Source organism: Capra hircus, chromosome 9, assembly GCF_001704415.2.
Source record: "Capra hircus breed San Clemente chromosome 9, ASM170441v1, whole genome shotgun sequence".
Lineage (NCBI taxonomy): Eukaryota > Metazoa > Chordata > Mammalia > Artiodactyla > Bovidae > Capra > Capra hircus.
In genome coordinates this window covers 75,895,543-75,915,313 of record NC_030816.1, presented here as the reverse complement: position 1 = coordinate 75,915,313, position 19,771 = coordinate 75,895,543, and the positions used below count along the sequence as shown (strand labels likewise).

General features: G+C 41.1%; 1 protein-coding gene across 1 annotated transcript in view; it reads right to left on the bottom strand.

Annotated features, from left to right (window-relative positions):
• The window catches only part of CCDC170 (coiled-coil domain containing 170), a gene marked incomplete at its 5' end in the record, with an annotated part of 93,473 nt that continues 74,717 nt past the window's right edge, over positions 1,016-19,771 (bottom strand). Inside the window, 4 exons of the mRNA XM_013966606.2 lie at positions 1,016-3,787; positions 5,951-6,187; positions 16,424-16,666; positions 19,238-19,411. Coding sequence (XP_013822060.2) covers positions 3,587-3,787; positions 5,951-6,187; positions 16,424-16,666; positions 19,238-19,411 — 855 coding nt within the window. The remainder of the gene's footprint in view (positions 3,788-5,950; positions 6,188-16,423; positions 16,667-19,237; positions 19,412-19,771) is intronic.

The window sequence follows — 19,771 nt, the reverse complement described above, 5'->3', positions numbered from 1 at the left end:
AGAATCCACATGTCCTGTGGCTCCTGCATTGTATATTCTTTGCCACTGAGCTGCTGGGGAAGCCCCTGTTTAAGGTAGTCTGCATTAAAAATAACACTGTGCTCAGTTGCCTCAGTCGTATCCAATTCCTTGTGACCCTATGGACTGTAGCCCCCCCAGGTTCCTCTGTCCATGGGATTTCCCAGGCAAGAATACTGCAGTTGGTTGCCATTTCTTTCTCCAGGGAAGGTCTTCCCAACCCAGGGATCAAACCAGGGTCTCCTGCAGTTCCTGCATCACAGGAGGAATCTTTATCACTGCTGTAATCTTCAGTCTAGGAAGTGAGTAGATGAAACGAAGGAGGTAAAGATGTGAGAGCTGAGATGGCCAAGAAACTAAAGATAGAATATTGCATCGGTTTGCTTTACAGGCTTGAAAGTCATCTAAGACAAAGACAGTACTTGGTGGGACTGGAAAAGACACCTCTGAACCATTTTGACGGTCGTAGGTAGGAAGAATAGAAAAGATGTTAGTAGGTAGCTGCTATAAGGATAGAAAGTTATATGTTAGCAGGAGCCTCAAAAGAATGATGCTTTTTATACAAAGGCGAAAGAAGAATAGGGTGGAGGTTGCAGAGGGGAAAGGGAAACATCCAGACCCCACTTGCTGAAGAGAAGTTAATGGGGTTTGTGATAATGGAGATAAGATCGCTGCTGGGTAAAGCAGGTGGAGCCTTCTCAGTCAAAGGTTATGTAACCATGAGATGCTTCCCCAGTGAAAATTAGGCTCCATTTCTAAGTCCTAAATATGACTACGGGACTTCCCCAGTGGCTCAGACGGTAAAGCATCTGTCTACAATGCGGGAGACCCAGGTTCGATCCCTGGGTCAGGAAGATCCCCTGGAGAAGGAAATGGCAATCCACTCCAGTACTACTGAATAACGTAGACATTCTTTACCAACTTTTCCACCTACCACTCTTTGTCCTCGAATCACTCACAGTTCATCTGAAAGGCAAAGTAAAACTGGAAATTTAGATGGATCAGGTTTAAATTTATTTTTCTTAATTGAGATATTCCATGCATATATTCAAATGCCTCAGACAATGATCGGAATAACAACCTCAGTAGCAATTATCACTCAAGTGATTCAGTAGAATAGTTAATGTTAAATATTTTAACACTCTATTTAGAAAATCACATCACACTAATGCATTTTATTGGACAACATAAAATATACATGGATATTACCAAAGAACAAAATCTAACACAAATTTTATGAAGCTGGCTTGCCAGCTCTGGCATGAAGCCACAGAGGGAAGGAGGACAACAAGCTAGCGCTTCAATGAGGAGGGTGATAGCTTTACTAAAGGGTTGTCAATGTGTCCAAATGACACACACTTACTGTGCATGTGGACATATGTACACAGGCAGAATTTATTTTCCTTATCCCATGTAGACGTAGTCTTTCCACCAGAAATTCCTAAAGATTATATTCAAGGTTTTAAATCTCTCTATGTGTATTAAAGATGATTGTATCTGTGCTTGAGTTATATATTGGAAATATTATATAAATGTCTCTTTGGACAAATGGAATGTAATTCTGTATGATAAAGAGAAAGTACAGTACTAATCACTCCAGACCCTTTTTAATCCCTTATATGAATATAGAAATAGAATTAATGAATAAAATTAATAAATCAAAATAGAAAAATAATATTATGACACAGTTAAGTGATGTTGTTAAAAGTAACCTTTGAAGAGTGTAGAAAGGAAACGTACAGAGAAAATAAATGAAGTTCATCAAAGCGTGTATTTGGAAAATGGTAACAGAGTGAATGTACAAAAACTGATCTCCCCCTGCCCTGGACCTGCCCCTCATACCCCCCAGTAGACCGTGTTCTGTGGGCTGGTTGGAGCAGAACCACTCAGCACTTCCATCCCCCAGGGACCCAAAGAGTGAAGTCGCCCTCTCCACTGAGGTGAACGTGGTCCAGAGCAGCAGCTACTCCACCTCTGGAGACGTGAAGGATCTCCAGAGACCTCAGACCTTCCCCTGGGAGAATACACAGCTACCTCCCCCAGTGTGCAGAGCTGGTCCATGTCCTCAGTCAGGGCTGTGCAATAGCAAATGCATGTGATGGGAAAAGCCAGGCAGAGATGACCCATCTCCCAGCAGAGTCCCTTGGTCATGATCCCTCTACGTCAGCTGTCATCCAAACTGTGTGAAACTCATTTCCTTTCTTCTAGAGTCTTCATTTTCTCTTAATGTTTGGGTAGAGTCTATTTTCTTCCTTCTCCTTTAATTAGACACTCATGCTTTGTTAAGGGATTGTAAAAAAAAAAAAATTTTTTTTGGAGGAAAGAAATAAGAATATTACCCAAAGAGAAACATGTTTTTCTTGGGAAGATAAGAATATGGTTTCCTGGAAAATATTTGTGAAACAGAAATTTAAAAGGAAGACATAAAATAATAGAAATGCACTATATAATCTCCATCTTGAAAACATTATCCCTGTCGTCAGTACATTTGATATAAAGTAAAAGTAAAGTGAAAGTCACTCAGTTGTGTCCGACTCTTTGCGACCCCATGGACTGCAGCCCACCAGGCTCTTCTGTCCATGGAATTCTCCAGGCAAGAATTACTGGGGTGGGTTGCCATTTCCTTCTCCAGGGGATCTTCCCCACCCAAGGATCAAAACTGGGTCTCCTGCATAGTAGGCAGATTCTTTACCATCTGAACCACCAGCAAAGCCCTTTACATTTGATATATTGGTGAGTAAACTGTGTAGATTTTCTTTATCTTATAGGTATTTTATGTTAAAGTTTTTATTTTTCAAGTACAGAGCTCAGCTCTGTTCAAACATTAAAGATTACCACCATATGTGATATGGTTGCAACATTTAAAAGAGGTACTTTTTTTTTAACAGGACCTCAGACTTAGGTGTGTTTCACTCAAATAGGTATATGGCTTTTTAAAGAAATCATATGGGTTACACTTATAAATCTCAGTCACTTTTGGGCTTCAATCCTTGATTGTAAGGATGTTTTCCTTCCTTTGTGGTACAGGTAATTTTCACCAGAATCACAGGAGTTCAAGAGAAACAGAAAGACTGAAATAACAGAGAAGGTGCGGCCTTGGATACAGAGCCAGGGTAGTATTCATTCTGGTTCTGTCAGTAATTAACTGCAATCATAGGCAGGTAACCAAGATCACCTCTCTGGAGGTTATAAAATAAAAACATTACAGTTTCTCCACATTATTATCACAAGAATTAAAATGGGTAGTAGAATCCCTGACTCATAATAGATACCACATAAATGTTCATTCCCTACCATCATTTCCAAATCTAGATACTCAATCTAGTAAAATTTGTCTTGAGTCCCAAAGTGCTAGCAAATAAAATAATAGTTGTTTATAGTGCCAAACACTTAGCTGAGGATGGCACTCTTAAGATCCTTTTTCGTCCATGATGGATTCTTGCAGTATCATCAGAGAGTGCAATATTCACACCCTGATCAAATTTCAAAGGATTCAGGAATTTATGAAATTGAGAATTGCGTCCTATCTCTCTCTCACCATCTCCACCTCTCTCAAGAGATACAGTGTTCAGTGAGGAAGTTGTAAGTGGCCTTGCGGGGGCCTATCTTGCTTTGCAGTCACATCTTTGAGGCAGGCACAGGCGACAAAATGATGCTGGTGTGCATGGATCAGTCTTTCCAGACATTTGATGATTTCATAGTCAGGAAGAGCAAGACTCATCATGTTCAAGCCCAGCATCTGAGAAACCACCTCCCTGAAGTCCACCAGCTGCAATAGCAAACAGAACCACATGAATCGAGAGAACAGACTGCAGCAACACTGCCAGATCAAAGGCAATCCAAACACCCATGGAAAACCCAGGTCTGCATGAGCTAGCCTAATTACTTACTCTCATTACTCTTCAGTTAATTCTCTCATTTATAAAAAAGATGAAGAAGAAGAAAGAAGGGGGTATGGAGGAGGCTAGCCTACAAAATTACCTCTAAAGTCCTTTCAGACACCAACTTTCAGCAATTTCATAACCGCTTTTCTTTTTGTTTACTTTTAATTGGGGGATGATTGCTTTACAATATTGTGTTGGCCTCCGCCATACATCAACATGAATCAGCCATAGATATAAGTATGTCCCCTCCCTCCTGAGCCTTCCACCCACCTCTCACTCCATCCTACCCTCTAGACAACCACCTTTATGATGAGACAATTAATGTGGTAGTAGTAGTAAAGTCACTCATTTCTGTCTGACTCTTTGGGACCCCATGGACTATAGCTCATCAGGCTCTTCTATCCATGGGATTCTCCAGGCAAGAATGCTAGAGTGGATAGCCATTTCCTTCTCCAGGGATCTCCCCGACCCAGAGATCAAACCTGGGTTACCGGCATTGCAGACAGATTCCTTACCGTCTGAACTACCAATTAATGTGGTATCAGCTACCAAATCAAGAAACCCAGTTCAGCAACTATAAAGGAGACTCTGGCCTTGATAAGATTTCGTTTTCTCACTTCCAGGGTGAATGAGCAACCTACCTACCTACCTCCCATGCCTGTTCTGAAGCTCAGATCAAATGAAACGATAGTCGACTGTGTATGTGTTCTGCACACTAAGAAATGCTTTACAATTGTTGGTGTGGTTGAGTGTGTCACATGATAAATGCTTATGCCCTGCGGCATTAACTGGGCAATGGACCTCTTCAACTAAAGGAAGAGCCAATGGCAGAAGAAGTATGAGCTGATGAATATGGAGGACTTCTAAGTGTTGATCAAATCGCATCACACGGATTGCCATTTCACAGCACACTGGACTCTCTGGGACAATTATTTGTCCATCACAAAAGGAAAAATGGGAGTTTGGGGCCAGAGAAGATGGACAACATGTGACTTATACCCCCTCAATTCTCACAGACTGGTTGCTGTGATTCTAGCCAAAAGCAGTAGTAGATCAATTAGAGATGGCCAGACGACGCCTTCCATTTCAGAAAAGGTGTGAACCAATCCAGAGACAGATGTTCCTCCAGGAGAAGTGCCGTCCAAACATCATCTCCGTGTGCTCATTAACTTCCCAAGCCCCTTCCTATGCTGAGTCCAACATGGGAAACCAAACACTCTCTCCAGCCTAATCTCCCCAGTGAAAAGCTTTCCTCAAACTTTTCCACCCTTCTGAATATGGCCAAAGCCATTAAATGCTGAGAAGTTCCCACTGAGACCACTCACTCTTGGAGTTTGGCCTTCCTCAGCTCTGCCTGACACATGAGCCAAAGCAGAGGCTGCTAAAGAGAAAAAATATCCTGGGATCAGAGTCCTCACTGTGCCCTTCTGGGCTGCAGAGAGCAAGCGAGATGAAAGCCAAAAGCAGGGGTCAGGCTGCCCAGGACGTGTTTCTTTCTGCCTGACCTCCTGATGGGCTCACCAGATAACACCCCGCCTTGCACCCAGCGGGCGCACAAGTTCTGTTTTATGGTTTCCATCTGGGCTCGGCCAGCCATTGGGTCTGGGTGCCACTGTTTGTGATTTGGGACCATTTCCTGCAACTGATCTCTGCTGGAGATAAAATTTCCCTCCTGAGGCTGAAGCCCTGGATAACGTTAGAAGATCTGGGATAACTCGAACTTCAGAGGCAATCAGCAAACATAATAAATAAAAAAAAATACTTTCCATAGCCAGAACCTGGCTTTTCACAGGCTTTCTATGGCTTTGATAAGAATGTCTTTTTCTTTGCTACAATTCGTGCCATTAAAAGGTGAATTGCTTTTCTTAGTGGAGTAAATCATAATGGTTGTTTTGATGCCAAAAAGATGGGAGGGGGCAGATATAGATATGTTGGAATTATGTAGAAAGCCTAATTAAACGGTTATAAAGAGATACATGAATAATTATCACGCTTTTGAATTGTTTCATCTTTCCAAAATAAGGTTTCACCCCCAGATTTCTACCCACCTGCCTTTCTCTCTTTTCTGCTTCTTCCAGAGATTTTTTTAGTGTCTTCATTTCACTGGTTACAACTTCTAGCATGTTCCTGGCCCTCTCTTTATTCTCCTTAGCCTCATGCTCTGTAGTCTCCAGTTCTGATTTGACAGATAGCAGCTTTTTCTCAGCTTTCTCCTTCATTTTTTCCAGTTTGTCTCTGGATTTATTTAGGTCTTCAATGGCTTTGGTCTGTTCCAAAGTTTTAATCTAAGAAGTCAAAGAGAATGCTAATAATTTTGTCTGCATTTATTTAGGAAAACTGTATAATCAAGACAAACCAGAAGTCAATGAAATTCTCTTAACAACTTTTTTTAATAAACAAATAGTGGAATGCAAAATGATGTAACTGCTGTGAGTAACAGTTGGCCCGTTTTCAAACTGTAAACACAGAGTTGACCCATGACCCAGTGATTTCACTCCAAGGTGCATAAATCCAAGAGAACTAAAAACTTATGTCCACACAAAACCTGTGCATGAATGTATCTAGTAGCACTATTCATAATCACCAAAAGCCTGAATATCCATTACTGGATGAGTAGATTGAGAAGATGTGGTATATCCATACAATAGAGCATTATACAGCAATAAAAAGGAACAATGTACGGATACATATGACAATACAGATAAGCCTTGAAAACATTATGCTAAGACAAAAAAGTCAGTCACAAAAGACCACTTATTGTATGATTCCATTTATAGGAAGGATCCAGAAAAGTCCAGGGGCTGGTGGGAGTACAGAATGAAGAGTAACTGCTGACAGATACAGGGTTTCTTTTTTGGGGTGATGAAAATATTCTGAAATTAGATAGCAGTGATGTTTACACAATTCTGTGAATATACTAAAGACCGCTGAATTGTACACTTTTAAAAGAGTGAGATTTATGGAATGTAAACTACATCTTGATAAAACTGAGATCAGAAAGCATATTTACAAAGAAGCCTCTCAGTTCAGTGCAGTTCAGTTCAGTCACTCAGTGGTGTCCGACTCTTTGCGACTCCGTGAGTCGCAGCACGCCAGGCCTCCCTTTCCATCACCAAGTCCCGGAGTTCACTCAGACTCGCGTCCATCAAGTCAGTGATGCCATCCAGCCATCTCATCCTCTGTCATCCCCTTCTCCTCCTGCCCCCAATCCCTCCCAGAATCAGTCTTTCCCAATGAGTCAACTCTTCACATGAGGTGGACAAAGTACTGGAGTTTCAGCTTCAGCATCATTCCCTCCAAATCCCAGGGCTGATCTCCTTCAGAATGGACTGGTTGGATCTCCTTGCAGTCCAAGGGACTCTCAGGAGTCTTATCCAACACCACAGTTCAAAAGCATCAATTCTTCGGTGCTCAGCTTTCTTCACAGTCCAACTCTCACATCCACACATGACCACTGGAAAAACCATAGCCTTGACTAGATGGACCTTTGTTGGCAAAGTAATGTCTCTGCTTTTCAATATGCTATCTAGGTTGGTCATAACTTTTCTTCCAATGAGTAAGCGTCTTTTAATTTCATTGCTGCAATCACCATCTGCAGTGATTTTGGAGCCCCCCAAAATAAAGTCTGACACTGTTTCCACTGTTTCCCCATCTATTTCCCATGAAGCCTCTAAAAAGGATCAAAAGGAATTCCTTTGAAATAAGTTAAGCAGTGCATATGGGATGGAAAAGCAGAAAGACTAGCTAGCAGAGCTCTGAATTTAGTTCTGAGCCTCCTAATAGTTCAGACAAGGCCTACGGTCATAGTCTCCAAGAAAAAGCAAGAATTTGTGTTTCAATTTTATTGAAAATCATTTAAAGGTAACATCTGAAAGTAATAAAAATAAAAGATACCAAATAATGAGTATGTGCTGTCTCCTCCCTCCCCCTTTCATTACATCCCTGCTTTCCTAAGAAGGAAGGATAATTTCTTGCTGCATCTACTCCCATCCTGTGGTTCCCAGGGTGAAGCTGAATAATGGGGAGAGTGTCAGGGAAGAAGAAAGCCTGAGAGACTAAAGTGACCTACTGAGAGAGGAATGGAAAGAGTCTCTGTTAAGTAGGCTGCAAAAACTACTCTTGGAAGAAACTTGGGAGGATGGAAGAGGGACTTGTGAGGAGATGTAGGATGCCATGTAGGGAGGAAACCAAAGAGAGAGAAATGGAAAAAAGATGCTTTAAAACATTGCCACTCTTGAATGAAATCCTCCTTTGGTTTTCTTTTCTTCTTCTTCTTTTTTTTTTTTTTTTTTTGAGTAACAATAATAAAGCAACCACTATCATTTAGTTTGTCAGACAGCTGATTGTTTATTGCTGAGGGATTTTGAGACTGTTGTGATTTCCCTAGACTGCATTTGAACGCTACCGTTAGAGATTAAAATCTTGACCGAGTCTTGGGGTTAGAGTGCATCTTCACAGAGACTGAGTTCCAGAATTATGGTGTAAGGAGCACAAGCTGACCTGACCTAAACTCTGAAGAGTCCTCCAGCACTTCTGGAAAGTCAGAGGAATGGTAGAAGCTATTCTCAGATTGGATTATGACACGCTATGGAAGAAAAGTGCCTGCTTGGGATACTGCTGTCCAGATGGAAAATCATCAGGTTTATATTGTCTGGGTGACATTATTAAACTGAGAAAGCTTGAGTCAAATGCCTAAACTGGAAACTTGTTTTTACCTACCATCACACACACACACACACACACACACACACACACACACACACACCTTCTTAAGAAACTAAATTCCTTTCCAGGCAAAGAGGAAGTTGATGGCAGACATGCTTGCACAAGTTCAACATTTTTTTTACTGGTTTCATGAAGGAGAGAGGAAATCCCTTGGGAAACTGACAGCTGCTGCAGGACTTGCAATTGAGAAGGTATGAGAACAACTGGTACAGCTTGGGAAACACGGAGGAAATGAAAGAAACATCGAAGGGAAGGGGCTCTGAGTCAGTTTTCTAGTCAATGAAATAGCAGCAGTAGAGCAAGCACTCACGACAAGGAAATGGGGGCTGACCCTGGAGATCATTCATCAACTCCAAGTTATCAAAATCCGTATTTGAATATAGATGGTAAATCAGTACGAGTATATTGCAATAATATCTCAGTGTTGATTCCTGGGTGCAGCTATTTTACTATGGTCACACAGAAGAATTCTCTTGTTCTTAAGAGATATCTGGGAAGTATTTAGGCATGAAGTGTCATGAGGTACTCTCAAATGATTCCTCTCTCTGTCTTTGTCTCTTTCTCATTAAGCAAATTATAACAATCAGTAAAATGTTAACAATCTACAGGAACAGTAGAAGAATGTCTGTTATGCTATTCTTGCAACTGTTCTATATGTTTGAAATTTTTCAAAATAAAAACTTGAGAAGGCAGCTTTCCCAGGCATGATTGAGGCGTGTGTCAAGTATCCTATCAGTAAAAAATTTTGAATATATATGTACATTTATTAATTTATTATATGAACAAGAGCTCTAAAAATACATTCTGTATTTTTTCAAATATTTTACAAATAGGGGACGTTAGATGGGCAAAATCAGTATCAACCTTAAAACAAAGTGATCTCCCTTTCACAGAGATACCCTTCACATGCCAACAATCTCAGGGCTGCAGAGAAAATACGGGGTAAAGAGAGAAGTTTCTGGGATTGCTACATGGAATTAAAAATGTTGTATTAACAGAAGAGGAGATATATTCAGCCTTTCTGCTCAGCTTGGAAAAAACATTTACAGTGGGCCATCTACCAAAAGAGATGGAACACAGCTTGGAGAGTTAGAAGCACGTAAATCAAGTCCTAATGAGAAGAATTTATAGCCAAGAATTTCTCAAAAATATGAGACTTTATCACAGTCCTGAGGGCTGCCTGAATTCCTGTTGTCAGGGAGCGAGTTACAGAGTCCAAGCCAAACCACCAGGACAGAACTGGGAGCCAACTTTGGGAAGGCGTTCTCAGCCTCCTAAGGCAAACAAGATTGCTGGGAGGGGAGCAGGGCAAATGGGTTTCTTAATCCAACTAAGGGAGCTTCTCAGAGTCAGCCCAGAGTTCAGTGAGAGTCTGTGTCCCTAAGTTTTTCCCAGTGGGTCTGAGATGGTCATAAACAGGACTGATGCACCATGCAGACCCCAGCCAGGATGGATCACATTCTGAGAGTTTCTCTTCTGGTGAATAATGTATCTGGCATCTGCCTCCTGGAGGAAAAGCATTTCAAATCTGGCGAATGATCCTCTCTTGTGTTACAAGGGCCAAAGGCCCTGAAAGAAAAGGTGATTAAATTTAAAATCGGATCTGTTGAATCTGCAAGAGGATCTACAAGCTTCACCTGGAGGCTTTTCTGGAGATTGTACAGAAAATAGGACCCTAAGGTTACAGCCACTATGGAGAACAGTATAAAAGTTCCTTAAAAAACTAAAAATAGATCTACCATATGACCCTGCAATCCCACTCCTGGGCATATATCTGGAGAAAAACATGATCCAAAAGGATACATGCATCCCAATGTTCATTGCAGCACAGTTTACAACAGCCAAGAAATGTCCATCAACAGAAGAATGGACAAAGATGTGGTACAGGTATACAATGGAATATTACTCAGTTATAAAAAAGGAGGAATGCTATTTGCCACAACACAGATAGACCTGGAGATTATCATACTGAGTGAAGTAAATCAAACAGAGAAGAAATATTGTATGACATCCCTTACACGTGGAATCAAAAAAGAAACGATACAAATGAACTTACAAAACAGAAAGAGACTCACAGACAGAGAACAAACTTAGGATTTCCAGGAGGGGAGGGATAATTGGGGACTTTGGGAAGGTCATGTACACATTGTTATATATAAAATGGATAATCAACAAGAACCTACTGTATAGCACATGGAACTCTGCTCAATGTTATGTGTTAGCCTGGATGGAAGGGAAGTTTGCAAGAGAGTGGATATATGTATGTGTATGACTGAGTCCCTTTGCTGTTCACCTGAAACTATCACAACATTGTTAATCGGCTATGCTCCAACACAAAATAAAAAGTTTAAACAAAAAACAGGACCCTGCAGAAGCCCTGCACTGTACGGGCACTCTTTAAAGGGGGTGGGACAGCAGAGGAGAAGGGTTGTCCAGGGAAGCTGTATCCCTCCGCAAAGAACCCCAGAGATTTTGCTAGGCGGGAACAGTAGCAGAAATCAAAGGAAGCTGTTCTACTTTGCAGGCTGAGTTCACCGCCACTCCCCCACCTCACCCAGGAGGTCTTTTCTCACAGGTTCTGCTTGATGCACACATTCAAAGCTGGGTAAGTCCAGGGCAATTCAAGGTCAGTGAGTCAACATAATCAGAGCTCAGTTTATGATTGGTAGGTTAGGGGAAAAAATATAAACTAAGGTCACATGGGCTGGATTGGAGAGCATTCTGAAGTGTGGGAGGAGCATGGGAAGCGGAGTCAGTAAGCAGATGAGAGCTTTGCTGGTGGCTGAAGATTCTTATTCCCTTTGAGTGTGTCCTTGAGAGACTACCAGAAAGATAATGGTTGTTTTCCACTAGTTTCTGGTTATCTGACTACCGATTTTTGGCCACAGCTCCCTACTAAGATTGTGTCCTGTGGTACAGTCTGAAACCTCTCCATTGAATATCTGGTCTTCCTTTTTTTATTACTTCCCAGAATAAAGACCCATCTAAGTGAGCTCCAGGGACTAAGTTCCAGCCAATGAAGACTAAGAAGTGTTGTACTCTTCCTGGAAAACGGCTACTGGCTGTCCTTCCACCTTGCTTCCTGCCTCGTGCCTGGAATGAGGCAGAGCCCAGGTAGCTGGCTTGCCTTAAGAGGTGGTCTTGAGGAGGAAAGTTATTGCCAGGAAAGTAAAGCAGAGAGAACAAGCCAGGACTAGTGATGACCGTGAAGCTATCCTCCTAAACATGGAATGACTACGTCCATGCTTTCTTTCAGTGAGAAAGCAGCAAACATCTCTCCTGACCAAGCCACTGTTGTGCGTTTCAGCCTTTTCAGCTGAAACTAATCAAAACTCACACCAGCTATGAAGCAACTGGCATTTCATGAGTTATGCAAAGAACTGGAGTCCTGCCACCTGTTTCAGTCCCTGCATTTGCATTCGTGCATAAGGCTATGCTTCTGCCAATTAGTAACACAACTTTAATTATCCTAGGTCAATGAAGAAAGAGCAAAGGTACAGTTAATACATAAATAATGTGTTCACGCCAAGTGGAGGCCACGCTGTGTCATGATATATGTACAAAGCATCTGCAGCAGCAACATAAAGGCACATAGTAGAATAATTCACTCTGTGAATTGATAATTCACTCTTAGACAACACAAACTGTCCACATGTCAGAACCAAAAGAGCCCATACCACACACAAGCAATTGGTACTATGCGTTCTTAGTAATGGTGATTTCAGTGAAATAAAATCTAGCATAGTGAATTAATATTGCCGATCTTTAAATAGATATTTATTTCTTTGGCTGCACCAGGTCTTAGCTGTAGTACTCGGGATCTTTAGCTGTGCCATGTGGGCTCTAGTTATCCGACCAGGGTCAACCACGATCTGACAGGCCCCTACATGGGGAGAGCAGAGTCTTAGCCACTGGAGCACAAGGGAAGTCCCCAATATTGCCAATTTTTAAATTCTAGTTTTACACTTTGTTTTGATTTCTAAGTTGATTTGGATTTTATAGTGGTAATCATGTAATGAGATTAAGAAATTTCTATATAGTATTAAGTTTGTATGTATGTAAACAATATTAAAATAAAATTACTCTGGCTCAGCACAGGAAGGGGAAATATAGACAATATTTTTTCTTTCAAAAACAGATTTCTACAATGCTTATGTTTACCTGCTAAACTAAAATTTAGTAATTTATCAGGAAAGGTCTGCTTTTCCCTGGTCTAGAATTCAGGAGGAAATTTAATACATGGGTCTTTAAAAGAAAGGTTTGAGTAAGCTAGGAGTCAAAGTCTTCGACAATGTTTTGCAATAGACATAGAAACACATTTAAAAAAAACTGGCATGCAAATTTTCAAGACAGACTTATTCATCATAAACAAGAAAAAATGGAAATAATCCAAATGCCCATCAGATACTGAATAAACAAAACATAGTATGTCCATACAATGGAATATTATTCAGCCATTAAAAAGAAATGTGATGGTTGTTTATGTGTCAATTTGACTGGGCCACAAGGTCCAGATATTTGGTCAGGCATTATTGTGAATTTTCTGTGTGGGTGTTTCAGCATAAGATTAATATTTCCCTTCCGTAATGTGGGTGCACTTCAACCAATCAGTTGAAGGCCTGAATAGAAAAAAAGACAGACTTCCCCTGAAGCAAGAGAACTCTTCCAGCAGACAGCCTTTGGACTGGCTCTTCCCGGGTTTCCAGCCTGCTGGCTCATCCTGCAGATTCTGAACTTGCCAGCTTCTGTAATTATGTGGGTCACTTCCTTAAAATAAATCTGTGTGTGTGTGTGTGTGTGTGTGTGTGTGTGTGTACACATCCAATTAGTTCTCTTTCTTTGGAGACCTCTGATTAATACAGGAATGAAGTACTGATCACAATATGGGTGAATCTCGAAAACACAGAAAGAAGCCAGAGGCAAAAGGCTCTGGCTCCATACTGTATGGTTCCATTTATATGAAATGTCCAGAATGGGCAAATCCACAGAGATGGTAGCTCAATCAGTAAAGAATCTGCCTTCAGTGCAGGAGACCTGGGTTCAATCTCTGGGTCAAGAAGATCCCCTGGAGAAGGAAATGGCAACACACTTTAGTACTCTTGCCTGGAAAACCCCATGGACAGAGGAGCCTGGCAGGCTACAGTATGTGCAGTCTCAAGAGTCAGACACGACTTAGCAACTAATTCATCATAGAGACAGAAAGTAGATTATTGATTTACAGAGTTTGAGGAAAGGATGAATATGGAGTTTTGTCTCTTGGGTTTTTGGGGGTTTTTTAGGGGGTGGATAATGGACAAATTCTAGAATTAGGGAATGGGAATAGTTGTACAACCTTGTCAATATATTACACCAAAAACTACTGAACTTTGTACTTTCAAAGAGTGAATTTTATAGCATATAATTTCAATCTCAATTTTTAAAATAAAACACATAGAAATGTAGTCCAAATGACTGTTTTGGATTTACCATCTATAAATGGTGAAATTAATTCTTAATTGAATAAGAGTGTCCCCCCCCTACCCATGCAAAAAATATGTCTACCAGAACCTCAGATTTTCATCTTATTTGTAATAAGGGCCTTTGCAAGTGTAATTAAGAAGCTCAAGGTGAAATCATCTTGGATTTGGGTGGGTCCCAGATCCACTGGGGGGCTTCTCCAGTGGCTCAGATTGTAAAGAACCCACCTGCAATGCAGAGACCTGGGTCTGATCCCTAGGGTGGGAAGATCTCCTGGAGGAGGGCATGGCAACCCACTCCAGTATTCTTACCTGGAGAATCCCCATGCACAGAGGAGGCTGGTGGCTACAGTCCATGGGGTCACAAACAGTCAGACACAACTGGACGACTAAGCACAGCACAGCACAGCAGATCCACTGGAGCTGGTACTGAGCACTGAGTATAAAGCTTATTGTTTAAAACGTAGACCAGAACAGGTTATAGGACATAATTACCTCTAAGATTTTCTCCTTGATGGTGAAAGAATTGAAAGAAAAGTTAAAAGGAACTCATTTTTCACTTAAGGATTGAACATTATAGAATACCCCATCCTGTACCACCTAGAAGCACTGTGCACACACCAGTGGTGTGTGCTCCACATTTGAAAACGTTGCTTGCAATGTTGATACTGGAATTGGAAATTCTCAAGCCAGCCATGGTGACCAGAAACACAACTTGAAAAATCACATCATCCAAAGAGCAAAACTTCATTATGAGAATCAGGCTTTCTTGTGAAAAGGTTAAGTGGAAAGACGCTTGTAAATAATTAAAAATAACGCACTGAAAAAATGATGAAGACCTAAGGTCTAAGTCGCTGAGACCAAAAGGGAACAAACTATAGACACAGCCCTCAGTTTCCACTTGCTGCTTCCTGCTTCCGCTCTCTGCTATCGCTAGGGTGAGTCCTCAACGCTCTGGTTCACAGGGTTGTCTTGGGCCAGGCGTCCTATGGCCACTCTCACTACACTTAGCCAGGATCACGACTTAGGACATCTGCCCCAGAGTCTCTGATGGCGGGTCACTGTGTCCGTCACTTCAGAGGGTCACCCCTGCCTGCTCCCACAGCACACCATCCCTCTCACATCTTTAGCCACCTTCCACAGTCCCCATGGGCGCAAATGGAGCTTCAGGCTCTGGAATGGGTGCAGTCTAGGCCCGCTGCCCCAGCAGTCCTGCAGCCTCCACCAGCCAGGGTGGAACCAACTGCATGCTGACGTCAGGGATTCTCCCCATACCCACCAGACGCACACCCTAAAGGTCAATTTCAAGGTGTGAGCAGGGTGTCCAGGATACTTACCTCTGACACTTTCTCCTCACCCAGGGACCCCATCAGATGCTTTCCCTAGCTTCTCCTTCCTTTACATGCAAATGCGTCCCTTCCCCTGGGCTATGTCTGCCCTTCCCTTCTCTAGGGAAGCAAGCCTCTGTTTAGCTACCTCGTTCTGATGCCAGAAGGGCTTGGAGGAGGGAGGGGGAAGAGCTAATGACTCAGAAGGGAAAATCGAGTGGGAACTATGCCCTAAGATATGGTTCTGCTACACAGATTCAACTGTTGGCTTTATTCCAAATTCCTTTTCCCAACTGATCTGTCTCCAGACTCAGAAACATTCCATTTCAGAGCCCTCATCTGCAGAGAGGAAGGACATCACTGTTGCCAGTATGCATGACGGGTGTACCCGCCAGGGATGCCAGTGTATATGAAATTAACATATTATTGCCAGGGGTATACACACGTGACATTTGAATATTTTTATTAAATCCAAAGTTTTCATTTCATTCTTCTCTATACTCATTAGAAGTCAAAGACCTCGAATCCAGGAAGCACATGGCCCCAGCCTGTCTGCCCTCTTCCCTGCTTGGTGTGACAATATCCCAAAGCATAACACACACCCTACTGCTGTCTGATCATTCTCAGCAAACACTTGTGTGTATTCATTTTCTCATCTTCTCTAAGCAAATGCCAATGCAAAAAAAAAAAAAAAAGTCTACATGATTCTTAATATCATAGTCACCCACACTTTGAAGAAATGTTTTTATTTTCTGTACATCACATCACCCCTTTTTTACTTGATTTTTCATTCAGCAACTATGGATGGCTTCATTTCAGATATTGAAGAGACAGGAAGTTGATCTACCCTGCTGATTTGTGAAATTTGTTGCATTTTCTCACAGCTCTAGAAAATCAGAGAAAGTTTTCAGCTTTTTTTTTTCCTAGTGTGCACCTTATAAGGCTGTCACTCTTTTGCATAAATTTTTATGGAAACACAAACAGTGACAAGGAAACACAGCTGAGCACTTGCCTTAAGTTCATTGGTGTCAGCCAGTTTGGCTTTGAGCTCGGTGTTCAGCTCTTGACACACACTCAGCTCTTTCTGCAGCCTCTCCACCTTCTTCTGCAGCTTCCTGATGGTGACATTGGCCTCATCCCGCTCCACCATCACAGCTGAGCGCACCTGTTTCTCCTGCTCCAGGTGGGCTATTTTCTGCCGGAGGAGGTTCATGTGCAGCTCTTTGCTCTCCAGTCTTTCCTTCTGAGTCTTTAGCTGGTTTGATACAAAAAAAAGGATTTTTTTTTTTAGCTGTGAAATTCCATTCATTTATTTTTTAGGTTTTTTAAAATTTATTTAATTTTAATTGTGGGATAATTGCTTTACAGTATTGTGTTGGTTTCTGCCAAACATCAACATGAATCAGTCACAGGTATACATATGTCCCCTCCCTCTTGAGCCTCCCTCCTACCTCCCTCCCCAAGGGATTTTTTGAAATAATCATTGAATAGTCAGTAAATATAAATGAATTCCTTAGATAATATTGATCTTTATCTATACTTCAATAAGACTAATTTGTAAACCATCAGAAAAAGGTTGTTGGATTCCTTTTCCTGATTGCATTTTTTTAATCCCTATTTTTCCAAGAATTAATTTGGTAGCTGCAAAGTATGAGACAAAAGAGCCACAGAAAATGCACCAAGGAGTACGCTTTCAATGTCCCATTCCCTCCAACATGATGTACCTCATAATAAAAATGTAAAATTACTTTTAAAACTACTAAAATGAGCTTATCAAGAGCAGAACATAATAAGACAGACAAAATCCTCTCCAACATCCCATGGCAACTATGCTCACACTGGTCTTTTCTGAAAGAAGATACAGTGCAAATTAGCACCAAATACCCAGACCGACTAATTTCAACCATTTAGAAACAGGTTCAGTGGCACCAGACATGGGATTTGATATGTTTTTAACATAAGCTACATGAAGGAGATCTTGAGGAAAGCTTTATTTATATATTGAAGATTTTAGAAATAGGTGTTAATTCACCTTCAAGAAGGTGTTATTTCATTAGTGTCTTTATAACACACCAGACCTATACCATCCTCAAACCAAGCAGAATAAGGTCTGCACTTGGCACTTAGCATTAACAGTCAAACTTAATGAAAGAATTGAAATGTTTTTTAGAAAAAGATTATGGACTCTAAAAGGAGAAAAAAATCCTCTTGGCCTTCACGTGTCACAATTAGTGAGTGGAATATTAAGTATAGGAACCTCATTCATCTATTACAGACACTGAAAATTGGAATCATGGAGAAATATAGAATCTTAGAGCTAAAAAACATCCCATTTGCTCCAATTATATAATCTGCATTAGTAAAGTGTTTGAAAGTGTTAAGAACTTTGTGAAATACGGGCTTAACTACCTTACCAAACAGGGACAAGCAATGTCCGTGCCCACATCCTTTTCTAACAAGGCTCTTTTAGTATTTCTGTAACTAGCCTCCCTTCCCTGACCTTCTTCATGTCAAGTTCCACTCTATTGCAAATTTACCCTGGTAAATTCTGTACACTGGTCATTTTAATAATTATACAACACTTAAGAAAGAATAGTATTGGATATGGAGGGAAAATCAATTATCTGAGAACTTCAGAAAGAACCGCAGCTCAGTTTCATGTCTCTGATGGTAATAGGGGGTGTCTGCTTCCTTTTAGAAAATATTCCTTAAGACACCATAAATGGAGGTCATACATGAATAGAGCATCTTCTGTGAACCAAGAGCAAAAATGCTGTTTTTAAAAAATTAACATCGTAAGATAGGTATCATTCCCATCTTAAATACGAGGAAATGAAGACAGAAAGGTATATAATTTGCCTAATGTCATACAGCTTGGTGGAGCCAAATTGAGAACCCAGATGTGAGTCATTAAGCAGCCTATACGTGATAATTCTACCACAGAATTTTCTCCTAAGAACTATTCTAAGGATACATCTGTGTTTTCCTCTTTCTTTCCCCAATGCCAATAATTATATAACTAATAATTATGTTTTTATCCATTTCATCCATTCATTCATTTATGTAGTCTAAACTGTTTCTAAGTCTTCCTTTGAGTTAGTGGAAAGTAAGCACTTCTCCCCTCTACTTTCTAGTGCAAGAGAGCTTATGTAAAAGCAAAAGATTTTACTCTCCTCTTCTCCCACAGTCATAGAAATAGTGATTTTTTTTCAGCTAGGCAAATGGCTACAGAGTAAAGACTAGTTTCCAGCCTCCCTTGCAGCTAGGTTTAGCCATCAGAACACATTCTAGCTGTGGGAGACAAACACAAGTTCATGTAGAAAACTCTGGGAGCCTCCTTTAAAAGATAGCTCCTGCATGCTCTTTTGCATTTCTCTTCTTCATTCCTTTCTTTTTTTAAACTTCTGCCTGGTCCTAGGTACTTCTGTGAACCATGGTCATGAGGACCACCCTAGGGATGGGAAATTGCTAACTGAAAAGAGCCTAGGTCCTTGGAAACTTTACAGACCAGAGATGTCACATTCACCCTAAGCTGCTACCTCCAGAAATGTATGTTAGAAAAAAAAATACCAAAAGCAAAAAGCAAAACAACAACAAAACTACTTCTAATTGCTTGAGTCTGCAACTTTGGGCCTCTATTACTCATAGTTAAACTAACCCTGGATGATACATTTACTTTCCCTTCAGGCTTGAAATCAAGACTCAGCTTCTGAACACATATTTGTATGTTTCCTATCCACATTGGCAAATATAGTAGAAGTACATTATTTTTCAAGATTTAAGTTTCTCAGAATTTCCTTCTCACAACACCCGTAATATTCCCTACCTTTCTCTGTAAATTGTGGGCGATCGTCTTGTTTTCAATGACTGCATTGCTCTCGAGGCGGACCAGCTGCTCTGTGCGAGCTAAAACTACATCCAGACGCATGTCAAAGCCAAGTTCAGCAGCCATCTGGTCCAACTTCATTTTCTCTGAAAGCTGATCCAGAAATTTAAGATACTAAACTCGAGAACAAAAATAAAAACGGGACACAAAAGCAGAGTTAATAAGCTATCTCACAGAATCTTTCTCTTTCTCCCAAGCTTACAGGTAGTTCTCATTAAACCCAGTACAGAGCCCAGCTGCTGACTCCAGTGCTTGGTGATGAATTCTTGAACGACCCTGCAAGCTCCATGCTCTGTTTCTTGTCCAGATTTTCCGGACTCTTCTGGTCAGTGGCCTTGATGTTTAGTCTAACATTACACACTCTTCTTAACCCTGTGTTGTTGTTTAGTTGCTAAGTCATGTCTGACTCTTTCGTGACCCCATGGACTATAGGCCCCCAGACTCCTCTGTCCATGGGATTTCCTAGGCAGTAAC